Consider the following 23,007-nt stretch of genomic DNA (forward strand, 5'->3'; position numbering starts at 1 on the left):
TAACACTAAACACAGGACAGTAAGTACCAATGAAGGTTAGGAGGTGACATGGTAACTCCTTGAAAACCTAACTACATGCCACATTCAACTGGCTACCCCCTAACCCTTCATTTGTTGCATAGTAGGATATTTCTGAGAACATTTTTTCCTCCCTAACAGTTTCATTTTATTCTTGAAATTTGTGCCACAGTTCTGATGCACCACTTCTCTGCAGTGCTGCCCTCACCTGGCTGAATTCAGCCACGCCACCTGCCAGCCACTCCCCAAGGATGTTTCAGCAGGTGCTCTGCCCTCTGCGTGGCACACAACAGTTCCTGTTACAACACTCTCCATACGCTGCTCCAACAAGTGCTGCAGACTTCCCAGTTAGGAAGTACTTCTGCACTTTGCTCAGCAAACTGAGCTTTGCATACAGAAGGAGGAAGTGCACAGATGGAATAAAGCTTATCTCCGGGTCAATCTACACAAAATATAAGTGGGGAGCCAGGTGTTTTTTTCTCTTGCTGTCTAAAACATTATCATCAAGTACCAACGAAACACAAGCATTCATACGTCTGATGAGCTGTACTAATAAGAATGATGCCACAGTTTAGGTTAGAAATTGATCTTTCATCACACCTGACTTTTTTGCTGATGGTGGTAAATTGCTGCCAGCACCACCAGTGCTGCCACCTCCAGGACTGCCACCAACACCACCAGGGCCACCAGGGGAACCAGTTTTCTTACTCAGCAGACTGTTGAAGAAGTTAGCCAGGACTCCTTCACTAGTAGCTCCAGCTACAAGGTGGAGGGGGGACACAAAAAACACACAATTTATTAGGCTTAGTAACACTGATTTAGTGTTCCAGTTATTTATGCTAAATAAGCACATTAAAGAAAGGAAGTAAAACAGCTGTTTTATTTCCCCAAATGCGTTTGTGCTTTCAAAAGAAAAGGTACCTTTCATATTGGGATCAATTTTTTTGGACCCAGTAGGGATTGGTGTAACACTGGCGACATTTGATGTCACAGATCTATTTGGTGTTCTAGGAGATCCTCCGGGAACTCTCGGTGAGGCATCCTACACAAAGAAAGAGGATGAGAGAAAAAACAGCCAAAGCTTGAAGTTGTCAATCTTCTACAGAATTATATCATGCATGAAATGAAGCACTTGTTTCGCAGTTCTCTTTTTTTTTGAAACAACGTAGTATCCCACACAGCTGAAATGACACAGAATTTTCTTGAAGCATGTGATTTCTTCCACACTTGTATGACATCATTAGAAACATTAACTTCAGTTCAACTAAAGCAACTAGCGAAGCTGACTCCCTCCCAACCTCAAAAAGAAGCATTAAAATCCACATGCTGTTCAGTAGTGCCTCTGACCATAATGAAAACTGTACTGATGAGATTACAGAGGAACTATTCCAGCTTCTTGCAAAGACAATGCATGCCATAGATACTGTGGAAATGACTAAAGGTAGTCCAGTTTAAAAAAAAAAAAAAAAAAAACGCTTCAAAGATAACAAATCCTTTTTCTGTAAAATCGCAGTTCATCTAAACAAGATAAAGCCACCTTTGAAATATCACATGCTCTCTATTAAACTGGTAACTTTTTAGTTATTTTAATAGCATTTTAAATGTAGTTGTTGTCATAGTTTTTATTTGACCTTTTTTTTTTTTTCCTTTTCTTTTCCCTCTCCAGAGTCTCAATATTCTCAGAGATAGTGTCAAATTTAGGAAAAGTTTCACCAAGACAATTCAGCTGAAATGCCATTTGCTCTCTGGCACACTCTTTGGATGGGAAGGTCAGTCATGTAACTGTTTAGATGTTCTCTAACACATGAAAAGTAAAACCACGACATTTAGCCCTTGCTGCCAATACAAGTTATGTCTAGCTGTGAAGAAGCATCATCATTTTAGAGCAGTGTTAAGATGTAGGCTTTCAACACTACGTAGTTTAAAAAAAATAAAAGAAAAGATTAAAAACTATTTGATAGAGGGTTGCTTGCTTTAACCACACTAAACATATGAGAGTGGATCATTTTCATGTAATGGTATTTAAAATTCTTATTACTAACCACTGGCCTTCCTGCAGTAGTAGGTGGTTGTTTTGCCAACTGCGACTGCAAAAGAAAACACACAAACCCATGTAATGTTAGATATTACAGTAACTAAGAATACAAAACCAAACTTCTATCAAGGATCTTGTTAAATGGCTAATTGTTTTTTTAGACAGAAAGTTACCTGCTGCTTCATAAGAAACACTTGGTCATCCTCTGCCACAATTTCTTTCTCATGAACAAACTGCAATACAAAAACCAAAAACATCGTTTTAACTGGAAGAAGTATTCTTTTTACACCTCCGAGTCAATATGACCAAAGCGTTCAGTAATGAATGAAACGTGATCACCATGTTATATTACACATTTTCTGTATTTAAGACTGACACCTTGTAATTCCATTTAAGTTACATTAATTGGAAGTGAAATGGAAGGATCATTTAGTCCTTTGACCTGGCTGACATAAATCTAGATGTATCTATGGAAAGATCCGATTTATGTTCAATAAAAGAGGAACGACAAGTGATTACAAGGTATCTTCAGGGGGTGTCAGAATCATCAAGGAAACAGTTTAAAAGGCATTTAAAGTGTGATACACAGTTATGTTTCTGGTCACAGACGCAGGCCCTCCACAGCACACTCCCTTTTCTCTGTTAACTTATGCAGACCTAACCTTGGTGTTACTGTTAGTAACTTTTGCAAAAGTGACTCTTTGCCTGTGCTACATTAGACTGATCTATAAAATGGACAGAGATCTTAGATCCCAGTTCAAAGCATCAAGTCTCAAGCACTTTTCCTCCAAATAAACTCAACACAAAAACTGCCAAAACAAACATGGCAAATACCAACACCAAAATTTTTAATCCATCCTCAAGTTTAGAAGCATGCAAAAAGCCTGCCACTTGTATTTTCCTTGGACACTTTGTATTTTAGATAGTATTGTATGTCTTGATTTCTTCCCTAAAGATTACAGAAAGGGCATAGTATTCATTTTCCTGGCTAAAATATTCACATCTAGAAATACGATCAATCCCAAATTCTTAGCTTTGTTAGAAAAAGTCACAAAAATATTTGCCTTGAATAGCTTCTGTACACATGGGTCCACTGCTGCTAGCATGTAGTTCTGTCAAGCTACATACTTAAAGACTATGAGAGAGAAACGTACTGGTTATACTGTGGAAGCTGCATAATCACATACAGAGGGTTTTGTTTTGTTTTTATAAATAAAGAAGAACTTTGAGAACAAGATAAGCAAAAACAAGTTTATCACAGTCTTGTGATAAACTGGAAGCAAAGTCTCAAGGAAACACTCCAAAAGCTGAAAGAAATAAGTATGTAAAAAGCTAAATGCCAAAATGTTAGGAATATTTATTCTCCTTTTAAAACATCTTAATTTACCTTTCTGACTGGTGGTTTTCTGATGTTATCTTCAAAACTGTCTTCTGCTTTTAGTGTTTGAAAGTTCTCGTGCAATATTCCTATCTTCTTGTCATTATCCCAACCTGCAGGACTAGAAAAAGGATCATTTGGCTTCAAATTCTATGGTTACTTCAGGTTATTCTAGTATGCTATCCTCAACTGCACAGAACCAAAAGCCAGGGAAGTTGTCATCCTTCCCTATCTTCCACGTAATCAGGTACAACTGGTTGTAGATTGGGACTGGTCCACCGTAACAGGGAAGAAGTGTCTCCTGGATTAACATTTCTCTTTGGGGCAGTATTTCTGATTTCAGCCCACTGGCATTCACAAACCCCAGCTTACGAGAACGTTACAGTGAACTTCAAAAAGCATAAGACAAAAAGCAGGCTCTAAATGCTGTTACACATAACAATACGGGTAACTTACATAAATACCGCATCTTTTTCCACAACAACAGCTGGAACATTGAAAGGAAACCCATACAACTTCTGGACTATGTATTTATACACTAAATCAATGTTTTTGTTCTCCTTTACTGAGGTGTAGATAAGTGCTGCCCCATCTGAACAAGCTTGTTAAAGAAAATTCATTTTTAGCAGTTGGTAAGAGATAGTGAATTGAGCATTTTTGTTGCTTTGAAGGTTACTTCCTCTGTAAAATTTAAAGGGGGAACGCAAAATCATACAGGTCAAACAACTACCAGCACTATTTTTGAAATAAGCTTTTTAGTAATTTAAATCTTTCTTCCTGCATTTATTTTAGGGCAGCTCATCTGTTGCTTTTAAAGTACAGGCTTTTCTCACTCTCAAAGCTTCCCTGTGATGTCTTCAAAACTGTTTTTTTTTTTTGTTTGTTTGTTTTTTTGCATAGGAAAATTTTCATACCATATCTTTATCTTGTTATTATCCTATCCTGCAGGACTACGTAGAGATGTGATGCACACACTACAGCATTAACACTTGTAGCTTCAAAAATGCAAAACATCCTCACTTTCCCAGCTGTGTTTTTAGATTAGGGGCCTGAGCTCTAAGAGAGTGCTTAGTATTCCAACATGGTTCAATATTAAAGTAACGCTGTTTATACACAGGATTAATAAAAGCAGCCAGGGAAGTTTTAAGTAATTTTCACTTTGGGATTATAAAAATGCCAAATACCCTAACCTATGTTGAATCTCCTACATGTATGAAATTCAAATTCTGAAAGAAGAATGTAATCTAATCTCATCCAACTCCCATTCAGTGAAGTTTACAATGGAATTCCAGGTTACGCATGGCATATTCAATTGCAGGGACTAATTCCTACTAATCTTTCACATTCTTCCTCCACCTACAAAACTTACTACAATTACCTGCAATTCCATTTTGAAAAATAGGTCTTAAAAGCTTTTTGAGTGAAGTGCCATCTCCATACTTAACTGAAGTGCCAGGTTCCTGAACTATTTTTTCCCATCTGCTAACTGCTCTCTCCCCACTGGTATTTAAACTTCCCTCTACGCAGCACAAATGACGATAACATAATGAAGGCATATTATTAGCATCTAAATCTAGTTCTTGGCATGTTTAGCTGACTAAATGACACTAACCAGTGTAATATACATATTTAATTTATAAAAAAGTAATAATATCATAGTGACAGCTTACGTATGTTGCATCTGCACCAACACAAAACCCAGTGGATCTTTCTTACAGCAATTCAAACTGTTTTTCTCCCCTTATTACCTTCTCTTGTGGAATTACTGAACACTGAAGGGACTGCAAATTTGGCCAAAAAAAAAAAAAATCATCTTATGCACATCTGACGTGATTTAATGTTTATATGAATTATCTTCTTGCTGTGTTAGGGACGTGTTGGCTTAGTCTTTTTGGCTAAGACTTACTGATTAAGGAACTGACTCCTAAATATGGTAATGAAGGCAAGTAACGAAATTCATAGTAGGGGGACATGCTAGGCTCTAATAGGTCTGTAAAAAACATTAAACTCAACCAGCAGAAAATAGAAGAGTTTAGTTCAGCAATATCTGTGGGGGGGTAACTGAAGCAGACTTCCACCCACAGTAAAGGAGTTATGTACTACTTTGGTACAGATGTAAAAATTCTTTTAAGCTAGTCATAATTAATGAAAAAAATTGAGTCCTTTTTGTCTTTACGATGCATTTAAGGATACATTGTAAGCAAAACCGTCTGATATGTGATTGAATGAAGTCAAAGTGTTCATCTCTGTAGTCATGCTCTTTTTCCAGAACACTGATGGCATCGCACTGTTGAGATAAGCAGAGAATTAATATACCACTCTCAGTTATCTGCCGAAATAGCAGTGCTGCTGCACCTCCAGTGCACAACTGGGGAATAGGGGGTAGAGTGGGGCAAGTGGCAGAGAGAAAAACAAAACCCACAAACCTGCTGAGATCATTTAAAAGCTGTAACTGAGCAAAATCTCTTAAAACTAATACATAACTTGGCATGCGTGTACTGTGATCAACGTTAAATTGAGAGGTTAAGCATTTGCCACTTCTCATTCCTTTACCTCCTGCCACACTATATGACAAAGCCTCTGCTGAACACTGTCTCACTGAATGATACCACCATTTTCTGCACAATGTTTTTACACAGTGGTATTACAGAACACCATCTTTCTGTCCAGTTACTTTGCAAAAGGGGGCAAAAGCAAGAAATATGGAAGCAAGAGGAAAAAAATGGTGCTGGTGGGGAAAAGAGAAAAAACATGCTTTTCAAATGAGAGGGTTAACCTTCCAGCAAAGTAACAGCATATGCATCAAAAGGTTTACTCTTTCATTATGGGCCAGAGGCTGCAGATGCAGTATGCTTAATGCCAATGAGAACTGAAGAGCTGGGGGACACATAAGAAAACCACAGCGCTTTCTTTTTAGAATAAAAATGTTACATATTTAACACAAACCAAAACAGGCCACAGAAACACCAACAACTGAGAAAAGTTAGTACAGCAGCACCAGAACCCTAAACCTTTTTCACAGAAAGAACAAAAATATCTAAAAATCCAAAACATTGTTTGCAGAAGAAAGGAAGACTGTGGTGATTAAAGGGAATTTTAGTTGCTTGCTGACTAGCTCACTTCTGTGCATAAAACCAGGTCTGAAAAATATCTCAATTCCCTGAAAACTGGCATAACCACAGGAAAAACTACTTCCAAGTTAACATGCAATCAGGGCTTCCAGAAGATTCCCAATCTTTAACATTAAACATGTTTTAAAGAATTCTTATCTAAAGTATCCAGAATGAACTAAGAACCATGCTTTTCCCCAACCCAAATCCAGAATTGACAGAGTTCCTTAAATAAAATATACAGAAAAAAACCTAAAATGTGAAACAAACCTTTGTACAAACTACTACTACTGGAATGCCTAAGTTACATGTTAGTGTATCTGCACCCAGGGGTAAAATCACACTGTCATCTTTGTCTTCCTGTAATGAAGTATTTCTTCTCTGTGGAGAAGCTGGAAAATCCTCGCCTGGTTCTACATATTCCTGGAAGTCTCTTACCACTGAAAGTAAAAAAAGTTGTATTAAAAGATCAGCTACTTTATTATTTCAACATTGATTTCCACTGCCATTGACCTCTAGCACTATCGATTGTATAGTACTTTCTGCTTCTTTATTTGGAAAAAATTGAACATGCATCGAGCACCACCCATTTCTTGGCTTTGTGTAGCACGAGAGAGAACTAGGAAGTCAGATCTGCTTTACTGACAGGCAGAAGAACACAACCAGATCAGTGTCCACAAGGACAACACTAACACATCTTTATTTTATCACTGTGGAACCACTAGGCAGTTGCTATTAACCATTACTGCTTGATATGTCTCTTAAAGAAAACACATTTCCTTGCATTCTTCTTGGTAAAATTAGTAAGAGTCTGTTAGAATAAACATAAAAAAGCCTTACACATATTATTTAGCTGCTACCTTATACCACGTTTGACCTAAAAACCCCTTGTTTACACTTCTGTCTGTACAGTCAATCTACAATACTATTAAACAAATAAAATAAGTATTGATTAGATGTATTATTAGCTAACAGTGTATTAAATATCTAGCATGATTTTCACAATAGATCAGATACAACTTCAAAATTTAGCTAGGAGGATAAGTTGGAACACAACAAGAATCAGAAGGAAAAAAAATGAGGTTCTAAGTGTAACTTTTGCAAGGTTCTGCTGCAAAACACCCCAGCCTCTAATTACAGGGTCACTTAATATTCCTGCTGCCACGGATGCAATATTAGGCATCAGATGTTGTACTTTCACATCACGTGTCCTGCTTCACATGGCAGAAACGGTATTTTACCCAAAACCACCACTGATTACTTTTCCATGAGCAGCGCTCCCTGATTCAGCTAAGAACTCAGGCAGCAAGACAAATTTAGCTGCATCATGCAAACCCACAGCTAGCTGCTCTTGTACTTCCTCACTGCTTTGTCCTGATTTACATTAATCCATCCTTACTTCCTCCGAACTGATTGGAGCCCTGAGTTCATACTTAGAAAAGCATCAGCTGATTTAACACACCACTGAATTATTGGAGGCCCTGGAGGAAGACCTGAGGGTGAGGTTACTCCATCCTTCTACGGGTCTCAAAGTTCACGCTAACAAAAAGCACACGTACAGATTATCATCTCTACTTCAACAGTCAGCTCAGGCTCTTATTCAGGGAACACTGCTGCTTCAATCTGATCTGAGCGCCTCCCAGAACGATCATATCTTAAACCCTGATCTCCTCTCACCAAGATACGTCAGCTGGTCAAGGGAGCATCTCTCAAACAGCATCCTGTCTGTTCTGGGAAAATCACATGCTAAAATAGAAATCACACTACTCCAGCGCTGGCAGTCCTCTGGCGGATTCCCAGAATTGCTGCTGTGTGATCATGATATACTCGTCTTCATTTGGGTACAAAAAGCAGGGGAAGAGATGAATGTTATATTCCACAGCCTTTGAGCTGTGAGGTATTATCTCGGGTCCTCCTTAGAGGCACAGTTAAAGCAACCAGGCAATGGGGCTGCTGAATTCAGCAACAGGAAGAGCTCTCACAACCCTTCACACACAGCTGCTATGTATCCCTTAATGCCTTCCGTATCTGCTTCGGTTCTCACAGGGTCCCTTCTTTGAGGAGGGTTCAGTTGCTAGAACTGGAAGATGAGCACAGCAGAACACCTCAGAAAACTAGACGCACAACCCTCCAGTAGATTTCAGTCCCATCAGAAGTTAAACCAGCTCACAGGAGCCTCTCATGAGCAATGAGCCTGATACCAGAATAGGATTACGTAGCGAAAACTCAAGGCAAGCAAGATTCCTCCCTCCTTTTGGCAGCAGCAGCAGCCTGCTACCCAAATGAATGCATGAAGTCACATCGTAAGAGGCTCAAATTCATATTCCAATTCATATCTGGATTGTGTCCAGGGTTTCTACTATACCCTGCACACAGACCATCAATGTCTTTAAGTATTAAACCAGAAACCAAACTCTTAATGGCTAGATGGTTTCTTGACTCAATCACTTTTATTTCCTAGATTTTGTAAGATTTCACGCTATCTAATCTTGATGCACCGCTCTCCCAAATGTTCACTCCTGCAGGAATTTCAAGAGGTGAAGGGGGAAGGACTCATATGCTTAGTACCCCAAGTGAAATACAGTGGATGCCTGAAAGTAATAAGGAGTAATGACGTTGGACAGTTCCATCAAATAGTTTAAGGAATCCTGGAAGAACTTTGTGCTCTGCATATTTAAGCTAAAAAGACATGAAACTGATAGAGCTACATAGTATCTCAAAACCACAAACCATATAGCTGCATTAGCATCAATAGTAATGTAACACCTCAGGTAGAAAGGGCCCTAAAACATTACCATGGTATAGTGAATCCTTTCAACATCTACATTTTTGTTAGGCAGAGAAAAGATCCAAAATTCTGTAAGATTCACTAGCTACAGGAACAGGTAGAAGACTGATGTAGTGTAGAAAGACCACGATTTGCCTTTACAATACTTAAATAAAATAGAAAGCTATGATTTTTTTTTCATTTGTCAAATCTTACCTACGAAAATCTGTAAGAAACAAGATTGTAAACTCGACCTAGCTGTGTTTATTCTTAAAGCTTTTTGTTTCTTTAAAGTACCTCCATTAGAAACAAACACTAGTATTGAGCATTGTTCATATAGTTACTTAAGACTTATCTGAAATTTGACTTGCTTGATCTGGAACTCCTAGCTTTAAGTCACCTTTCCAAACAAGAAAAAAATCTGCAGTGGAAACATTAAGTGGTGCAGAAAGCATTAAGCATATTTGATTTAAACAGATTCCTACATATTTGTGCAATACTCACACTTCTGTTCCATTTCTTTCATTTCTTCAGGCGGAATTTTTAACTTGTCAATGTGTTCTCTTACAACACTTGCCCATTTTTGTAAAGAATCCAGTGCAGTCCAAGGTCTAGACATGTCTACTACCAACATAATTAGAGTGTCCTTTAGAGAGCTTGCGTCCATTGCAAATTTAAGAAGACCTTTGTGATACAGGTCACCATCCAAAATCCATACATTACACCTTGTTTGGTCTACAACAAAAGCAGAAACATTTTATGAGATTTACTCGAAACAGTCCACTACAAATAAGCTATTAAATCTGAATTAGACATAAAATACAAAGCAAAAAGAAAATGACACGTTTTATCAGTCACTTGAACACACACACGTAACAACAGAGCAGAAAGCAGCTTGTGGAGACATGCCCCTCTAAAACCCTAAAGTTTATAGAATCTAGTTTAATGGCTGCTATCTGAAGATCTGAAACACTTTACCTGAGAGTGAAAAACCCAAGATGGAACTCAACATTTCCATTTGAGAGGGACAATGGGTTGCTTCAAGAAGCAACTTAGAAAGGGGAAATTGGAGTTTTTGACAGGGAGGTGGCAGTCTTTGACAGGTGAGCAGACCAAGGGCTGAGAAGAGATGGCTGAATTCACCCAATGTGATATGTCTACATAACTCTTAAAAGAACACAAGGTGCCTTGACCTGTCAGAAACCTAGAGCACAACTGCAAGTTTTTCTTCTAAGTTTTAATGAATTAGATGGAGAGTGAAAGGACAAGGAAGTTATTCCTGAGGTTTGCAAAAGGCCAATCACCACACAAATAGAATATCTTCCCCCAAAACAGTGTACTTTTATATCCTATAGACACAACTTCAGTGATGAATCAAGAGCTGGCAATTCAAAATTAGACAGCTTAGTATATTTACATTTTGCCTTTAGGTAATTTTTTCCTCTCTCATTACACAAGTTCTGGTGAAGACGTTCAGAACAAACTCCCAATGCTCTTAACCTTGGTCAAATCATCTTTGAGAACAATACCCAGATATTATCCACTCCATAGGTGCAGATATTTGGTGTCTGGAACTTAAAACACATTTTCATCTAGGTCTGAGAAGTGTGCTTTTGCTTAGCATCCATTCAGAACATCACAATAAGGCTGTTTTCCTGGTCTTTTCAGCCTTTTTACTGGCTCTTCTCCTTTCATGATACATACTAAAGGAGATTAGAGTGAGAAACTGTCTCATGATATATAGAAATCACTCATGTGGACTAAACTGAACTCCTGCAAATAATCAAGAAAGCAAGCCAACCACTTTCATTCCAAATATCACACTATTGAACTATTACTTTGGTTTAAGGTATTATTACGAATACAAACTTACCATCTCGATCTTCATCATGCACATTTAAATACAAATATTCCATTCCTCTTCCTTTCTTGTACTCCTCTATTCCTTGAATTTTTCCTATTAAGCTAGTTTTACCTGCTCCATCTTCACCTGGAGAGACAGAAGTTAGAAAACACTTAATCTTTAATCTCAGTTATGTATTAAAAAACACTTGTGGCAAGAAGGAAACACTGTGCTAACAAGATGACTGAACTTAAAGTTTCAAAATATAGAGGGTTTTGCCCAACTCATCCATTTGTTCGAAGTCTGTGCTTCTCCTTTAAATCTTATTTCTGATTTGTTATAAATGCAAGTATGGCAGTGACTACCCTATTTGGAACAAGTTTTTATACACATTTTAAGCCTTGTTTAACACTCCAAACAACGTCAGTCTTTCAGTAGCAACTGAGGTCGTAACAAAGTCTTTACTGAGTTCATGTAACAGTAAACTCATCTTACAATCAGAAGAGTACTCTCCCCATCAAGCAGGGCAGAACACCAGGCTGAGCAAGGCAAAACAGTTTCCTTCTCATTTTCTGGGTGATTTCTTCCAACCCTGTCTTCTACAGCTCTGTCACTTTTTTAAAGTTTCTTCAAACTGTAACCCATTGCCTTACATTCTGACCAGAATTCACATACTTGGGTACATGCACAGCCTGCAATCCACATTCAATCACCCCACTGTTAATGCCCGCCTATTCTCTCCCCCAAAAGGGAGCTCAGATAACTAGTCAACCTTACACCATAAGCAAACTGTAAACAGCTCAATTCCTGTCAAAGAGACTCTTCTTGAAAATCTTCTAAGTATATGCTCAAAGACTTTATGTGCAATTTTTACAGTTTGAAAGAGTAATCAAACTAAATGTGAAGTCAGATCAGGGTTCTGCTTCTCTAGTTTAACAGGAGGATGGGTACCTAAGAGTTACTGAGGACAGACATTAGTAAGTTCTCAGAACTCACTCACAGGTTATAAAATTAAAAGCAGGTTCCTAAGAAGGGCCTTATCAGCTTTATGCCAAACAGAATATTTGACTCTCCTATACAGCAAAACTGTAAATATAAACACTACATAAAAATAAAAAAAAATCAAGGGCAGTAATTTTCACTGTTACACGTACTCAAGTTTCCCCTTCAAAGGAACTTGACCATCATCTTCTAGACAGCATTATGGCTACATTAAGGATACCATAGGTATAACCACAGAAGAGAGCAGAAAAGGTGGCAGATGAACTGGCGTTGAATTTCCCCAACATAAAATTCCAGAGAGAATCACACGAAACATTCAATTTAGAATTCAACTTTAGGTTCAGATTTGACTGACAGTGTAGAAGCTACCAGAAAGCATAATAACTATTTACTCTAATTAACCCGAAAGACTTTTCTTTAAATACTAAATTGCTTCCATTGAGTAAAGAGAAAACGACCAGAATTGAAGTTTAAGTTCTGGATAACAGCAGAGCAGTTAAAACTGAAACATGAAGTTGTATCAGTTAAACTCTAAGTCTATCTGAAAAAAGTTAGCTAGCTAGGTCCTTATATTTATTAAATGTAGATGCACCTAAGAAAACACAATCACAGATAATTTACAGGAAACGCTGGAAAGCACAGCTATTTTCGGTTCATCAGTGTTCCTCTTCTTGTGAGGATATTCTTTCAAACAAGAAATTCTGCCTGAAAAGTGAAGAACTCAAGCTTCTTCACCACAGATGAAATATAATTGCTCCCTTACCCTCGCCCAAGTACTTATCCGAATTTCTTCTATTTGTCACCCAGAAATAGCTGAGGAGACCCTACTAAGAGCTGTTACACTGGCAAGCTGTGCTGCTGAAGGCGCTGTTACTTCTGCCAAGGTATCTGTCCGAGTCATTCTGTCGTTTCACCAGGTAATAAAAGCACACACGCAGGTAGCTTCAATTCATTTGTGCCATCAGACTGCTCAAGAAACAAAACTAAATGTTGTTCCTTTCAAAGAGGATTGCACTTCACAGCTTTCCTAGTTTCTCAGGATAGCTGACCTCTAGCTACATTATCTTGCCTTCTACTTCGTTTTACACACGTGGTAAGAAAGATTACAACTTGCTTGTGTTGGGAAAGTTTAGCACCTTCTGCACACTACATCTGCCAGTTCTTAACAGAAGTGCCTAAAACTTAAATCTAAGAAACATCTGTGGTTATGAAAAATTCTAACCATTTCCAAAGGTACACTTAAGCACTCTAAACTAAGCCATACTTGCACCAATGCTATCTGTACAAGTTTGTTGTTTTAAAGAGCCCAAGCTAAACAATATAGATAAACTTGAAATCTACATCCCACAAGCCAGCCCTCTTTCAGGGCTGTGTTGTGTGCTCTGCTACTCCCCATAGTGCCTAACAGCTGAAGTAAAGAGAAATTCAGTGCTGTAAACCTCCCCTGGGGAAAAAGACTTTTATTTTCACTCCTAACATTTCCCAGTAATTATCTTCAGTGCACACACAGAAATAAGTATCAGAACAGGATAAGACAGGTTGACTGGATGTAAAATTAGTGCCTTTGGACACGTGCACGCACAGTATGGAATCACAGAATCATTAAGGTTGGAGAAGCCCTCCAAGATCACCTGGTCCAACCGTCCCCTACCACCACTGTCACCCACTAAACCATGTCCCCAAGCACCACGTCCAGCCTTGCCTTGAACACCCCCAGGGATGGTGACTCCACCACCTCCCTGGGCAACCCGTCCCAGTGCCTGGCTGCTCTTTCTGAGCAGAAATGTCTCCTGACTTCCAACCTGAACCTCCCCTGGCGCAACATGAGGCCATTCCCTCTGGTCCTATCGCTGGTTATCTGCAAGAAGAGGCCGACCCCCAGCTCCCCACTCCTTCCGTTCAGGTAGCTGTAGAGAGCAATAAGGTCTCCCCTGAGCCTCCTCTTCTCCAAGTACTCATTTCAACCTCTCATCATGGAATTAGTGAAGCCTGATCAGAATATTCTTATCAAACATCCACCCATTTCAGAACACCAAGATCAGGTAGGTGGATCACTGGCATATATAACTATCCTACAAGTTACTGCATGCAGAGAGGAGTGCTTATCACTCACTACAAAACCAGAATGATGCATCACTGGGGCTTGAAGGGCTCACAATTACTTTAACTAATTACTCAGGTCAATGAAGAGAATAGTGAAGTTTGCAGATGATATAAGGGAAAGCAAAATATACACGGGGAAAAGCATTAAAAGGCATCCTGACAAGCAGTTCAAAACAAGCAATGAATCAACTAAGCAGTCTACAAATACGACTACTCACTCTCAAGGGTGCATGACAGCTGCCTACCCAGATGTGCCCTATTCTGTGGGTGACCCAATCACCTCAAAATATTCATAAACCAAATTACAATCAATATTCTGAAAAAGCTGTCAAAGGAATAACAGGACCATCACATATGACATAAGGACTTTTTCCCCCTTGCCTACACAATTCATAAGTTAGGAAGAGCTTACTTCGCCTTTAACAAGAGAGCAACTAAGACTTCAGGTTCCATCTTTTTTTTTTTTTTTAAGCATGTTGCATACACTTTTAAAAACCGTGATAGCTGCAAAAACATATTTGTATCTTTGCTTTTTTTTTTTTCCAACCTAAAATCTTCAAAACAAATCTGAAAATTCAACACGTCTTGAATATATAAAGTCATGCTGGGAAACAGCAGCATATAATTTTAATTTGTAGTTATTTTTCAGTATGAATATTAGAAAAGAAAAAAAACACCTTAAAACAATGCTAATCTAAAACTCCTGAATAGTTATTAGAAACTTCGTTAGCAAATTAATTCTATTTGCATGCAATGCTAACCTTTAGGACCTCTCAAAATTCAAGTCTTCTACAGTAATACTTTTAGTCTGTATGAAGCCTCTCTCTGCCAGAGGGAGAGGAAATTATTTGTGATGAAATTAAAATCTATTGGCTCTTTTAGGTTTGTTGGGTAACGCGTTGTAATGCAATTAGTGTAAATGCTGCCAGGCACTTATAAGAAAGTGTGCATATACTCATTTATTCCTAAACAAGAGTACGTATATACAGACACACATATGGCACGACATTATGAAAATGAATATATTTAAGAATATCTTTTGTTATCTCCAGATGTCTGTGAAGTACAAGAAAAAGCAATGCCGCTTAGTTTCAGACAAAAGAGAAGGTTTGTTCTCCTAAACAAGTTGTTTTATAGTTGATTTTAAAGCTCTACTAAAATACTACATAAGACAAAGGACTAAGCACCTCCAAGTAGAGTAATCATCATACTCCTCTTCCAAGACTGAGACAGAAAATCCTTTGGCTTCTTTATTTCTATAGCACGCAACAATCAGATTAACAACCAACTTCTACATGTAAGGTCACAGAGCAAAATGTTTCCAACACACAATTCCTGATACAGAACTGCAAAGTAGAATAAAACTCAAGTAGACAGATGCAAATTTAAGATTTTGCATCCTGTTTAACACAGAAGATCTTCTTTTCAAAATAAATCTTTAAGAACTAAAGCTCTCCATCACATCAAGCTGCACTTGTACTTGAGTAATAAAGCAAGGAAACAGAAGCCATGCTTGCCAGCAAGCGGTGCTGCACACCACAGCAGAACACAAACACAAGAGGGACAACAGATGTAATTCTTCTGGAAAAGTCAGGCTAGGAAGCAGTTGAAACTAAGTCAAAACAATCTGTTTACACACAGTGTTTTGCTGTCTTGTTAACCAAATGGAAAGCCTTTCATTCAACTAAACAAAAGGCGTTTCATTTCTCTCCCCATACTGCTCCTTTCCTCCTCCAAAGAGCTCCTCGAGCTTGGTTTTGTGCTTGTCAAAGCATCTCCATCCATGGTGCTGCTCCCACCAGGAAGGGCAATGTGGTGCCCATCCTCGTGCTCCTGACCTCCAAGAGAAAGGAAGCACAAAAAACAAGCAAGCAAGACACTGAATTCTCACAGAAGCCTATACAGGGAGTTGCCACAAATACAATTATTATCTCCATTGGACTTTTCATTTCAATTTTCTCCACTGTAAACTGTCAAGCATGATTAAAATATGCAAAGGCAAAGTGAAGCCTTTTCTTTCTGTCATCAGCATTGTTGGTCTGTCCCTCTTATGTTAGGGGCTCTGATTTTTTTCAACAGCTTTGGAAAGCCATGGATGCATCCAACATGTAATCATAACAGCACTGTCTCTTTGATGGATTTTGTTGTTTGCTTTTTTAAAAATATCAATTAAAATCCAGCCTGATATGGGAATTTTACAACTCATCCCTAAAAACAATATTCAGGCACAGCCAAGCAAAACTACAGACAACGGTTCTAGTTAATCCTCTCCCTTCCCTAGAAAAAGGTTGTGGTTTTCTTTTTGTGGACTACCTTTATGCTTTTACAAAAAGAAGACAGTTTTTGGATAGAAAGATTCACAGCATTTAATAAAACACCAGATATTTGTGTTGATAGAAGACAGCCAACCTCACTTAAATGTGATAGAGCAAAGTCAAAGCTGAAATTGAGTTATCAACCGGGCAAAGCAGCTTTCCCAGAGTCACAGAGCGACTGATCTCTGCTCCACACCTCGTGGAATTTCTGAAGCTTAATCCAGTGGAGTGGAGACACAACAGCCTTCCCGCTAGAGTCAAGGGCATGTGTACTACAGCTACGTTCAAGATAAACACTTCTCTCAAGCACAGGCTAATAACTGCCTTTTCCACAGCCTCGTATTAGTGAAAAAGCCTTGTTTACACATACTATACTAACTGAAGAATGCCTTTTGCAGAGCAAGACCAAAATAATCAGAGTAAGCCAAATTTAGTTTGCTTCCAGAGAGTTGAGGCACAAAATTAATTATGCTGATGAGATTCCTCCCCAGAATTCCTCAAAAACGACACACAAGTTCACAATAAATAAGTGCTACCAAGTCTTCAAATAATAACTTGCCACTAAATTAGAATTTACTCATTAGACAAAAACCTTCCTCCTCTGAGTTTATTTTACTCCACTGAATGCACCTTTTTCCTCACATATCATTCACTTGCTTTTTTTTTTTTTTTGTGGCAGTACAAAATTAAACCAGGAGCACATTAATTGCGTTTCTGCATAACATGATGGAAAGCAGACTGTAGGCAACTGTTCCAGCATGCCTTTTGCCAAGTCCTGCAACACAAGAACACCTGGTCTGACCGTGGAAACAGGTACAGCAGTGTTACTTATGCTTGGAAAAACCTAAGGCAGAGAAAGCCAAACGTTGCAGAAATTTCTACAATGAGTATGAGCAGCACACATCTCGAATGCAAGCACTGAGCCACCTGTAACATCACCTACTAAGTCCTGTAAGTCATCTAGTGCATTTTACCCAGGCTCACTACTGAAATAGAATAATCCTGTGCTGGTATTGAAGGGATGTCTTTATTGGTATTCCTGTCACTATCCTACCTGGAGAACACAGAAACACAATTCCTTCCACGATCCTCACCTTCAGAGCTATTTCTGAGACAAACTCAGTAATCAGCAGCACCTCTGGCAAAGCAGGCAAATTAAATAAATGCAATCCAACAATTCTAGAACTTCCCATGCTGGTTCTGACTAAATAAGGCTTACCACACAACATTCATTTAATTCTGGCTTTTTGGAAACGTATTATAGCAGGAAGAACATTCCCCAAAAGTACATTTGGGGTTCTAAGAAACGTAGATGCAAAGCTAACAATTAAAATACTACCTAGGTCAGTGTCCCACCAAAACAATTGACACTTTAGAACTATGACTGTTGACTGAAATAAAACTTGTCTTACATCTGGAAGGCTTTAATTTCATGCAGAGGGTGGAAAAGGTTTCAAGTTTAGATTTGAAGAGGAAGAATAGTTATCGAACAACTGCAGGACTAGAGAATTAAGAAGCATTTGAGATGAATGATGAGGATTCCATCAACAAGCGATGCTTCATCAGCTGTAATGATGAAATGATCACAGTGAAACTTTCAGCTATTTGAACAGGCAAAAAATCAAATGGAAAAGTAAATTTGTGCTCAACACTAAAAAAGAAGTAAGCAGATTTCTTAGTGAATTTATATCCTCTCATGACAATTTGCTGTTTAATGTTCAAATGTTGAATGTTGAAGTGTGCTATAGTTCAAGGGTCTGCTAAAAGAAAGCGGCAAGTTGAAACAGCTCCTTGAGATGCGGCAGCTTCCCGCAATAACAGTCATTTCCCAAACACGTGCACACAGAAAAGCGTACCTGTAAATTGGCTGTGGACTGTGGAAACTCCTCGAGCATCCTGACAGCCCTTGGCCAGGAGCTGAGCTCAGAGATTGAAACAAACAGGCCTGGCCCTGCAAAGTGAGATGTCTGGGGTGAAAAAGAAAATGTGCAGCCTGATAGAAAGCAGCCATTCCGTTCACTTGCAAGCTAGGGAGCCTGTTTGCTTGTGCATCCTGGAATGATTCTGAATATTACTGCTTGAGCACGTGCTGCAATTGATTGAATTATTGACTAGCCTGGGTCTCTGAATTCACCCCTTCACACGTTGTGCAGTGCTATGGATTCCATCCACAACCCGCAGTCTTGGCTTTTTAGCTGTCTCATCTATTCCACCTGCTGATTCAGGTGTAATTACAGCAGGAAGGCAATGAGCAAGAGCGCTCCCAGTTGTCCGCATCAGTTTTGTCATCATACTTGACAAAAACCATCACTCTCTTCTGATCAGCTATCTTTACTACATAAGCGATAAGAAAAAAAAAACCAGCAGAAAAGGGAAAAAAATATATCCCAGCAACAAAAGCCTTTGGCTATCTGCAAATAGTAGCTAGAAATGGCAACCAGAGCACCCCATTTCCTTCAAAAAGCAGGGACTGCCTTATGTTCTCTGCTGGTATAATTTGCTAAATGAGGTAGCTATCGTCACTATGACAGAGCTGCCCATGAATCAGAGCACGCCTGCTGTACAGAAATGTTTAGGGAAGATTGCATTTTTAGTATTTGTTCACACAATAACGGAAAAATGCTTTTATACTACATGTGCTGCCAAAGCCTGAAGTCTCCACAGAAAAAAAAAATGAAACAATATCGGAGACCTACAACTGTAGGTTGGCCTTTGTTCATTTTTTGACAATTTTGAGAAGAAAATTACCAGTATTATTTTAACTTTCACTTCACAAAACGTGTCCTATCCAGAGATTAACACTTGGCATTCTGCTTTCCTCTAGTTATTTTCGTGATGTTTTAAAAGGTTTTCCAGGTTCTTAAAAATGGGATGTTAACAAAGCTAAAAATAAATTGCTGAAATAGCAGAATTAGCATGCCTGCAACAACCAGGCTCCCAGAACAATTAGGCATACAAGTATATATAGTGTTGGAAAAATATAAATGCTGCAGGCAAATCCAAAAAAAAAAACATCCTGGCAAAAGAAAAAACACCAAGTGTGGGTTGCTGTTTTTTGTTTTGTTTTTTAAGATGCAGTTCATATCAAAAAGCATTACTTTGTTGCTACAAATCATGTTTCAGCTGGGAAATTTTGACAAATACACTGTTTATACTGTAAATATTGTAACTCCTCTAACTCAAAACAGTGAGAGCTATCAATTCTCAGCAGCAGCTTTACAACTGCTGCTTAAAAGTATTCTAAGAGCGATGCAGCTGGAAATAGCCATGACAAGAAGTGATCCACACTAAGAACAAAAGTTAGTAGAAAACTGATTAAAGGAAGAAAGCTCAAAAATAGAGGAAGTGTGAGATAACAGAGAAATAGCAAATACACAGCTCGAGAACCTGAAGAAACATAACTTCACATACTGCACACCTGAAGCGGGCCAGTACAGAATACACACGACCTCTCCTTTTCCAGAGGCAGTGTACTTCAGGGCCAGCACGCTGGCTTGCAAATGATCAGCCAAGAGAATACATAGATTACATATTCATACAAAAAACACGACCACAATCCTCATTGGCCAGTCCTCAGATCTGATGCTCTTTTTCCTAAATACATGCCAAATTTTTTTTTTTTTCTGGACCGCATCCTTCTAGAAAACACAACTCTTGTAGAAGAAATTCTAGTGCTTTCTCAAATCTGCACATCTTGTTAAAAAAAAAAAAAAAAAGAAAGAAACAAAACAAGAAAAGCATGAGTTAAGTGCTAGGTTTAGTCATTCTGTAAGCTCTACGTAAATGAGGGAATAGCATATTTCTGTGCAGCAAATTAAATATAAGCTAAATGAGTGCTTGAAAACATTCATGATACCCTCTTTAGTTTTGAAAGAAGTCCAGTCTCAATTTGAGAATTACAGATTGCCAGTATCCTGTACAGTAGCCTACGAAGAGCCAAAACGCCAAGAATGTAATCTTCTTGGCAAGGATCACAGCTTGAAGAAAAAGGAAATGCAAGTTTCAAGAAGGACAGTCGTCCAATTTAATTTTAAAGTATCCACAAAAAGCTGTCAATCGTTATGCAACCTCTCCTTTCTTTAAGATCAACACAACCTTTCGATCTCGAAAGCCTCCTCAGCTGTACCGCATAAAAAGCAACAAACAGAGGGCGAGGATGTAACAGGTTCACTAGGCCAGCCCACAGCCCTCGCGCAATTTTCTCCTTCACCAGATGCTGTAGGCCACCACTTGACTTCTCCAGACAGGAAGAAAAGGGTCGCAGCGACGGCTTTAGGAGCGTGGAGGAAGAAAAAAAACACACTTGAAAGAACTCAAGGAAATATAAACCACGAGGCTAGGGAGAATCAGCGGGCGCACAGCGGCCACGTAACCGTGTGCGGGGTTATGAGCGCGTCCCCAGATGCTGACCAGAGCTCCCTGCAGGGCTGGAAAGGCTGACAAAGGAGGCGCAGAGCAGCTGATTTAGTGATCCAGCTGCTGGTAGCAGCACCCAGCAGCCCTCCAGCTGCGATACACCCCCCTCACACACACATACACCCATGCATGAAGGCGCCCGCTCCCCCCTGCGCCCCAAAGCCGGCTGGGCGGGGATGGAGGCACACAGCGGAGGAAGAGGAGGAGGAGGAGGATGAAGAGGAGGATGATGAGGATGAGGAGGATGAGGAGGAGGAAGGAGGGGCGGCCTCACCCAGCAGCAGGACGTTTTTCCCCGAGGGCAGCTTGGAGCGGGAGCGCGTGGACACCTCGCTGAGGATGCAGGACCTGGAGCGGGGCACACAGACACAGCGATCACCGCCGGGGAGCCGCTCACACCCGGCCCCCGCCGCCCCCTCAACGCGAAACGGAACGAGGGGGCCGCGGAGGCTGGGATTTTGGGGGGATTTTAGCGGGTTTCGGCGTCCCCCCGCCCCCGCCCCGCCGCCCCCCCGTTACCAGAGGTTCTGCCCGTCGTCCTCATCGCCCCCCGCCCGCAGCTCCGCGGGGCCGGCGCTGGCTGCCCCGGCGCCGGCCGCAGCCGAGGAGAAGCCGGCGTTGGAGCCCAGGCCGGCCGCGGAGGCACCGAAGGAAGCGGCTCTCCCCGCCGCCGCCGCCATCTTCGCTGCTGCGGCCGCCGCCTCCCCGAGCCGCCGGGCGGGCGGCGGCGGCGCCAGGAGCCCGGATGTCGGCGGGCGGGGCCGGGCCTGCGGCTCCCTGAGGCAGCCCCGGCCCCAGATCCTTGGGGTGGGGAAGGGGGGACAGGCTTCAGGCGGGGCTTGTGGGGACTCAGGGTGCTCGCACACCTTGTGGGGAGCCACAGCTGAACCGCTTCAGCACCACACAGAGCTCAAGACCACCTCCAAGATCACCTGGTCCAACCACCCCGCTACCACCAATGGCGCCACCAAACCGTGTCCCCAAGCACCACGTCCAACCTCTCCCTCAACACCCCCAGGGACGGTGACTCCACCACCTCCCTGGGCAACCCGTCCCAACCCCTGAGCACTCTTCCTGAGAAGAAATTTCCCCTAATTTCCAACCCGAACCTCCCCTTGCGCAACTTGGGGATGTTCCTTTCATCTATTGCTTTAGCCGAGATCAGGTGCAAACCAGAACTTATAGTTCACAATTCATGAAAACAAATTTTGGCAAGGTCCTTCAGGTATAAATACCTGAAACAGTGAGACCAGTATACTGAATTCATCATAATGGATGCCCAGTTATTGATCAGACATATTTTGTTGTAGACAGGGTACAGAAAATGGCAAAGTTTTGGTGGAGGTGTCTCATCCATTAAACAGTGACCAGGAAACAGAACAATGCTGCTGAAAAGCGACCAAGAAAAAAACGCTTGCTGCATGAACTAAAGTTTTCCTAAGAGAGCAGAGCATTTTAACATTTCACAACCAAAAAAAGGAGTTTCTGCTCCCATCTGTTCCCCTCCCTCCATATCATTTGCCATGAATCCTCTTCTGTTATTTCTGGTCTTCTTCACTGTTGTGTGAACTGATGTAAATCACTAAAATAGCAGAAAATTGATTAGTAGACAGGCAGAACTTTTCTAATTTAGCGAGTTAAATCAGCTTGTGGAAAGGGCTTGATAAGTGGCAGAGCCAGAGCAGAGGGCAAGGAGCAGAATCGCTTATATAGTAGGAAAGTGGGAAGAGCAGAAGGCAGAGGGAGGGATGAATTAAGGAAGCAGTGGGGTGGGGATGGCCCTTCTGTGATGGCAAATGTCTGGTCAGCTCAGCTGCAGGTGAAGTTGTAGTTTGCAGCGAAAGGAAGGAAGCAGTAAGGCAAGGTTTAGCTTATAGGGAGAGCTGGAACTATAAGAACCTAAACTTCTTGTTTGATTGCTGCTTTTCTCAGAGAAACAATTCTCTTTATATCCTTTGCAAATAACTTAAAGCAACAAAACAACAGGTCCCGTTATACATCCCTTAACTGAAACAACTTC

The 23,007-nt window shown here is 40.3% G+C and overlaps 2 protein-coding genes across 5 annotated transcripts in view; one reads left to right on the top strand and one right to left on the bottom strand.

The window, feature by feature from the left end:
• LOC311432072 (uncharacterized protein) overlaps nucleotides 1-17,753 on the top strand; it is a 25,170-nt gene extending 7,417 nt beyond the window's left edge. The window contains exons 3-5 of one of the 4 annotated variants that reach the window (XR_014689806.1): nucleotides 1,685-1,787; nucleotides 12,961-13,037; nucleotides 15,996-17,753. Coding sequence is in view for 2 of the 4 variants with exons in the window: in XM_084510125.1 (XP_084366251.1) it covers nucleotides 1,685-1,787; nucleotides 12,961-13,070; nucleotides 17,251-17,277 (240 nt within the window). In the remaining 2 variants the exon portion in view is untranslated. Of the gene's footprint in view, nucleotides 1-190; nucleotides 608-1,684; nucleotides 1,788-12,960; nucleotides 13,071-15,995 lie in introns of those variants that run through there. The other 3 variants (XM_084510126.1, XM_084510125.1, XR_014689807.1) reach the window with 3 other exon arrangements.
• Nucleotides 1-21,686, bottom strand: part of DYNC1LI1 (dynein cytoplasmic 1 light intermediate chain 1) — a 23,539-nt gene extending 1,853 nt beyond the window's left edge. The window contains exons 1-12 of the mRNA XM_084510121.1: nucleotides 21,507-21,686; nucleotides 21,262-21,335; nucleotides 11,182-11,298; nucleotides 9,813-10,043; nucleotides 6,812-6,981; nucleotides 5,625-5,718; nucleotides 3,888-4,023; nucleotides 3,441-3,552; nucleotides 2,227-2,286; nucleotides 2,061-2,105; nucleotides 940-1,060; nucleotides 619-777 (exon numbers count right to left, since the gene is read on the bottom strand). Of these exons, the coding sequence (XP_084366247.1) occupies nucleotides 619-777; nucleotides 940-1,060; nucleotides 2,061-2,105; nucleotides 2,227-2,286; nucleotides 3,441-3,552; nucleotides 3,888-4,023; nucleotides 5,625-5,718; nucleotides 6,812-6,981; nucleotides 9,813-10,043; nucleotides 11,182-11,298; nucleotides 21,262-21,335; nucleotides 21,507-21,667 (1,480 nt within the window). The 5' untranslated portion in view covers nucleotides 21,668-21,686. The remainder of the gene's footprint in view (nucleotides 1-618; nucleotides 778-939; nucleotides 1,061-2,060; nucleotides 2,106-2,226; nucleotides 2,287-3,440; nucleotides 3,553-3,887; nucleotides 4,024-5,624; nucleotides 5,719-6,811; nucleotides 6,982-9,812; nucleotides 10,044-11,181; nucleotides 11,299-21,261; nucleotides 21,336-21,506) is intronic.
• Nucleotides 21,687-23,007: the final 1,321 nt, after the last annotated feature.

This window comes from Aythya ferina (genome assembly GCF_964211825.1).
Source record: "Aythya ferina genome assembly, chromosome: 2".
Lineage (NCBI taxonomy): Eukaryota > Metazoa > Chordata > Aves > Anseriformes > Anatidae > Aythya > Aythya ferina.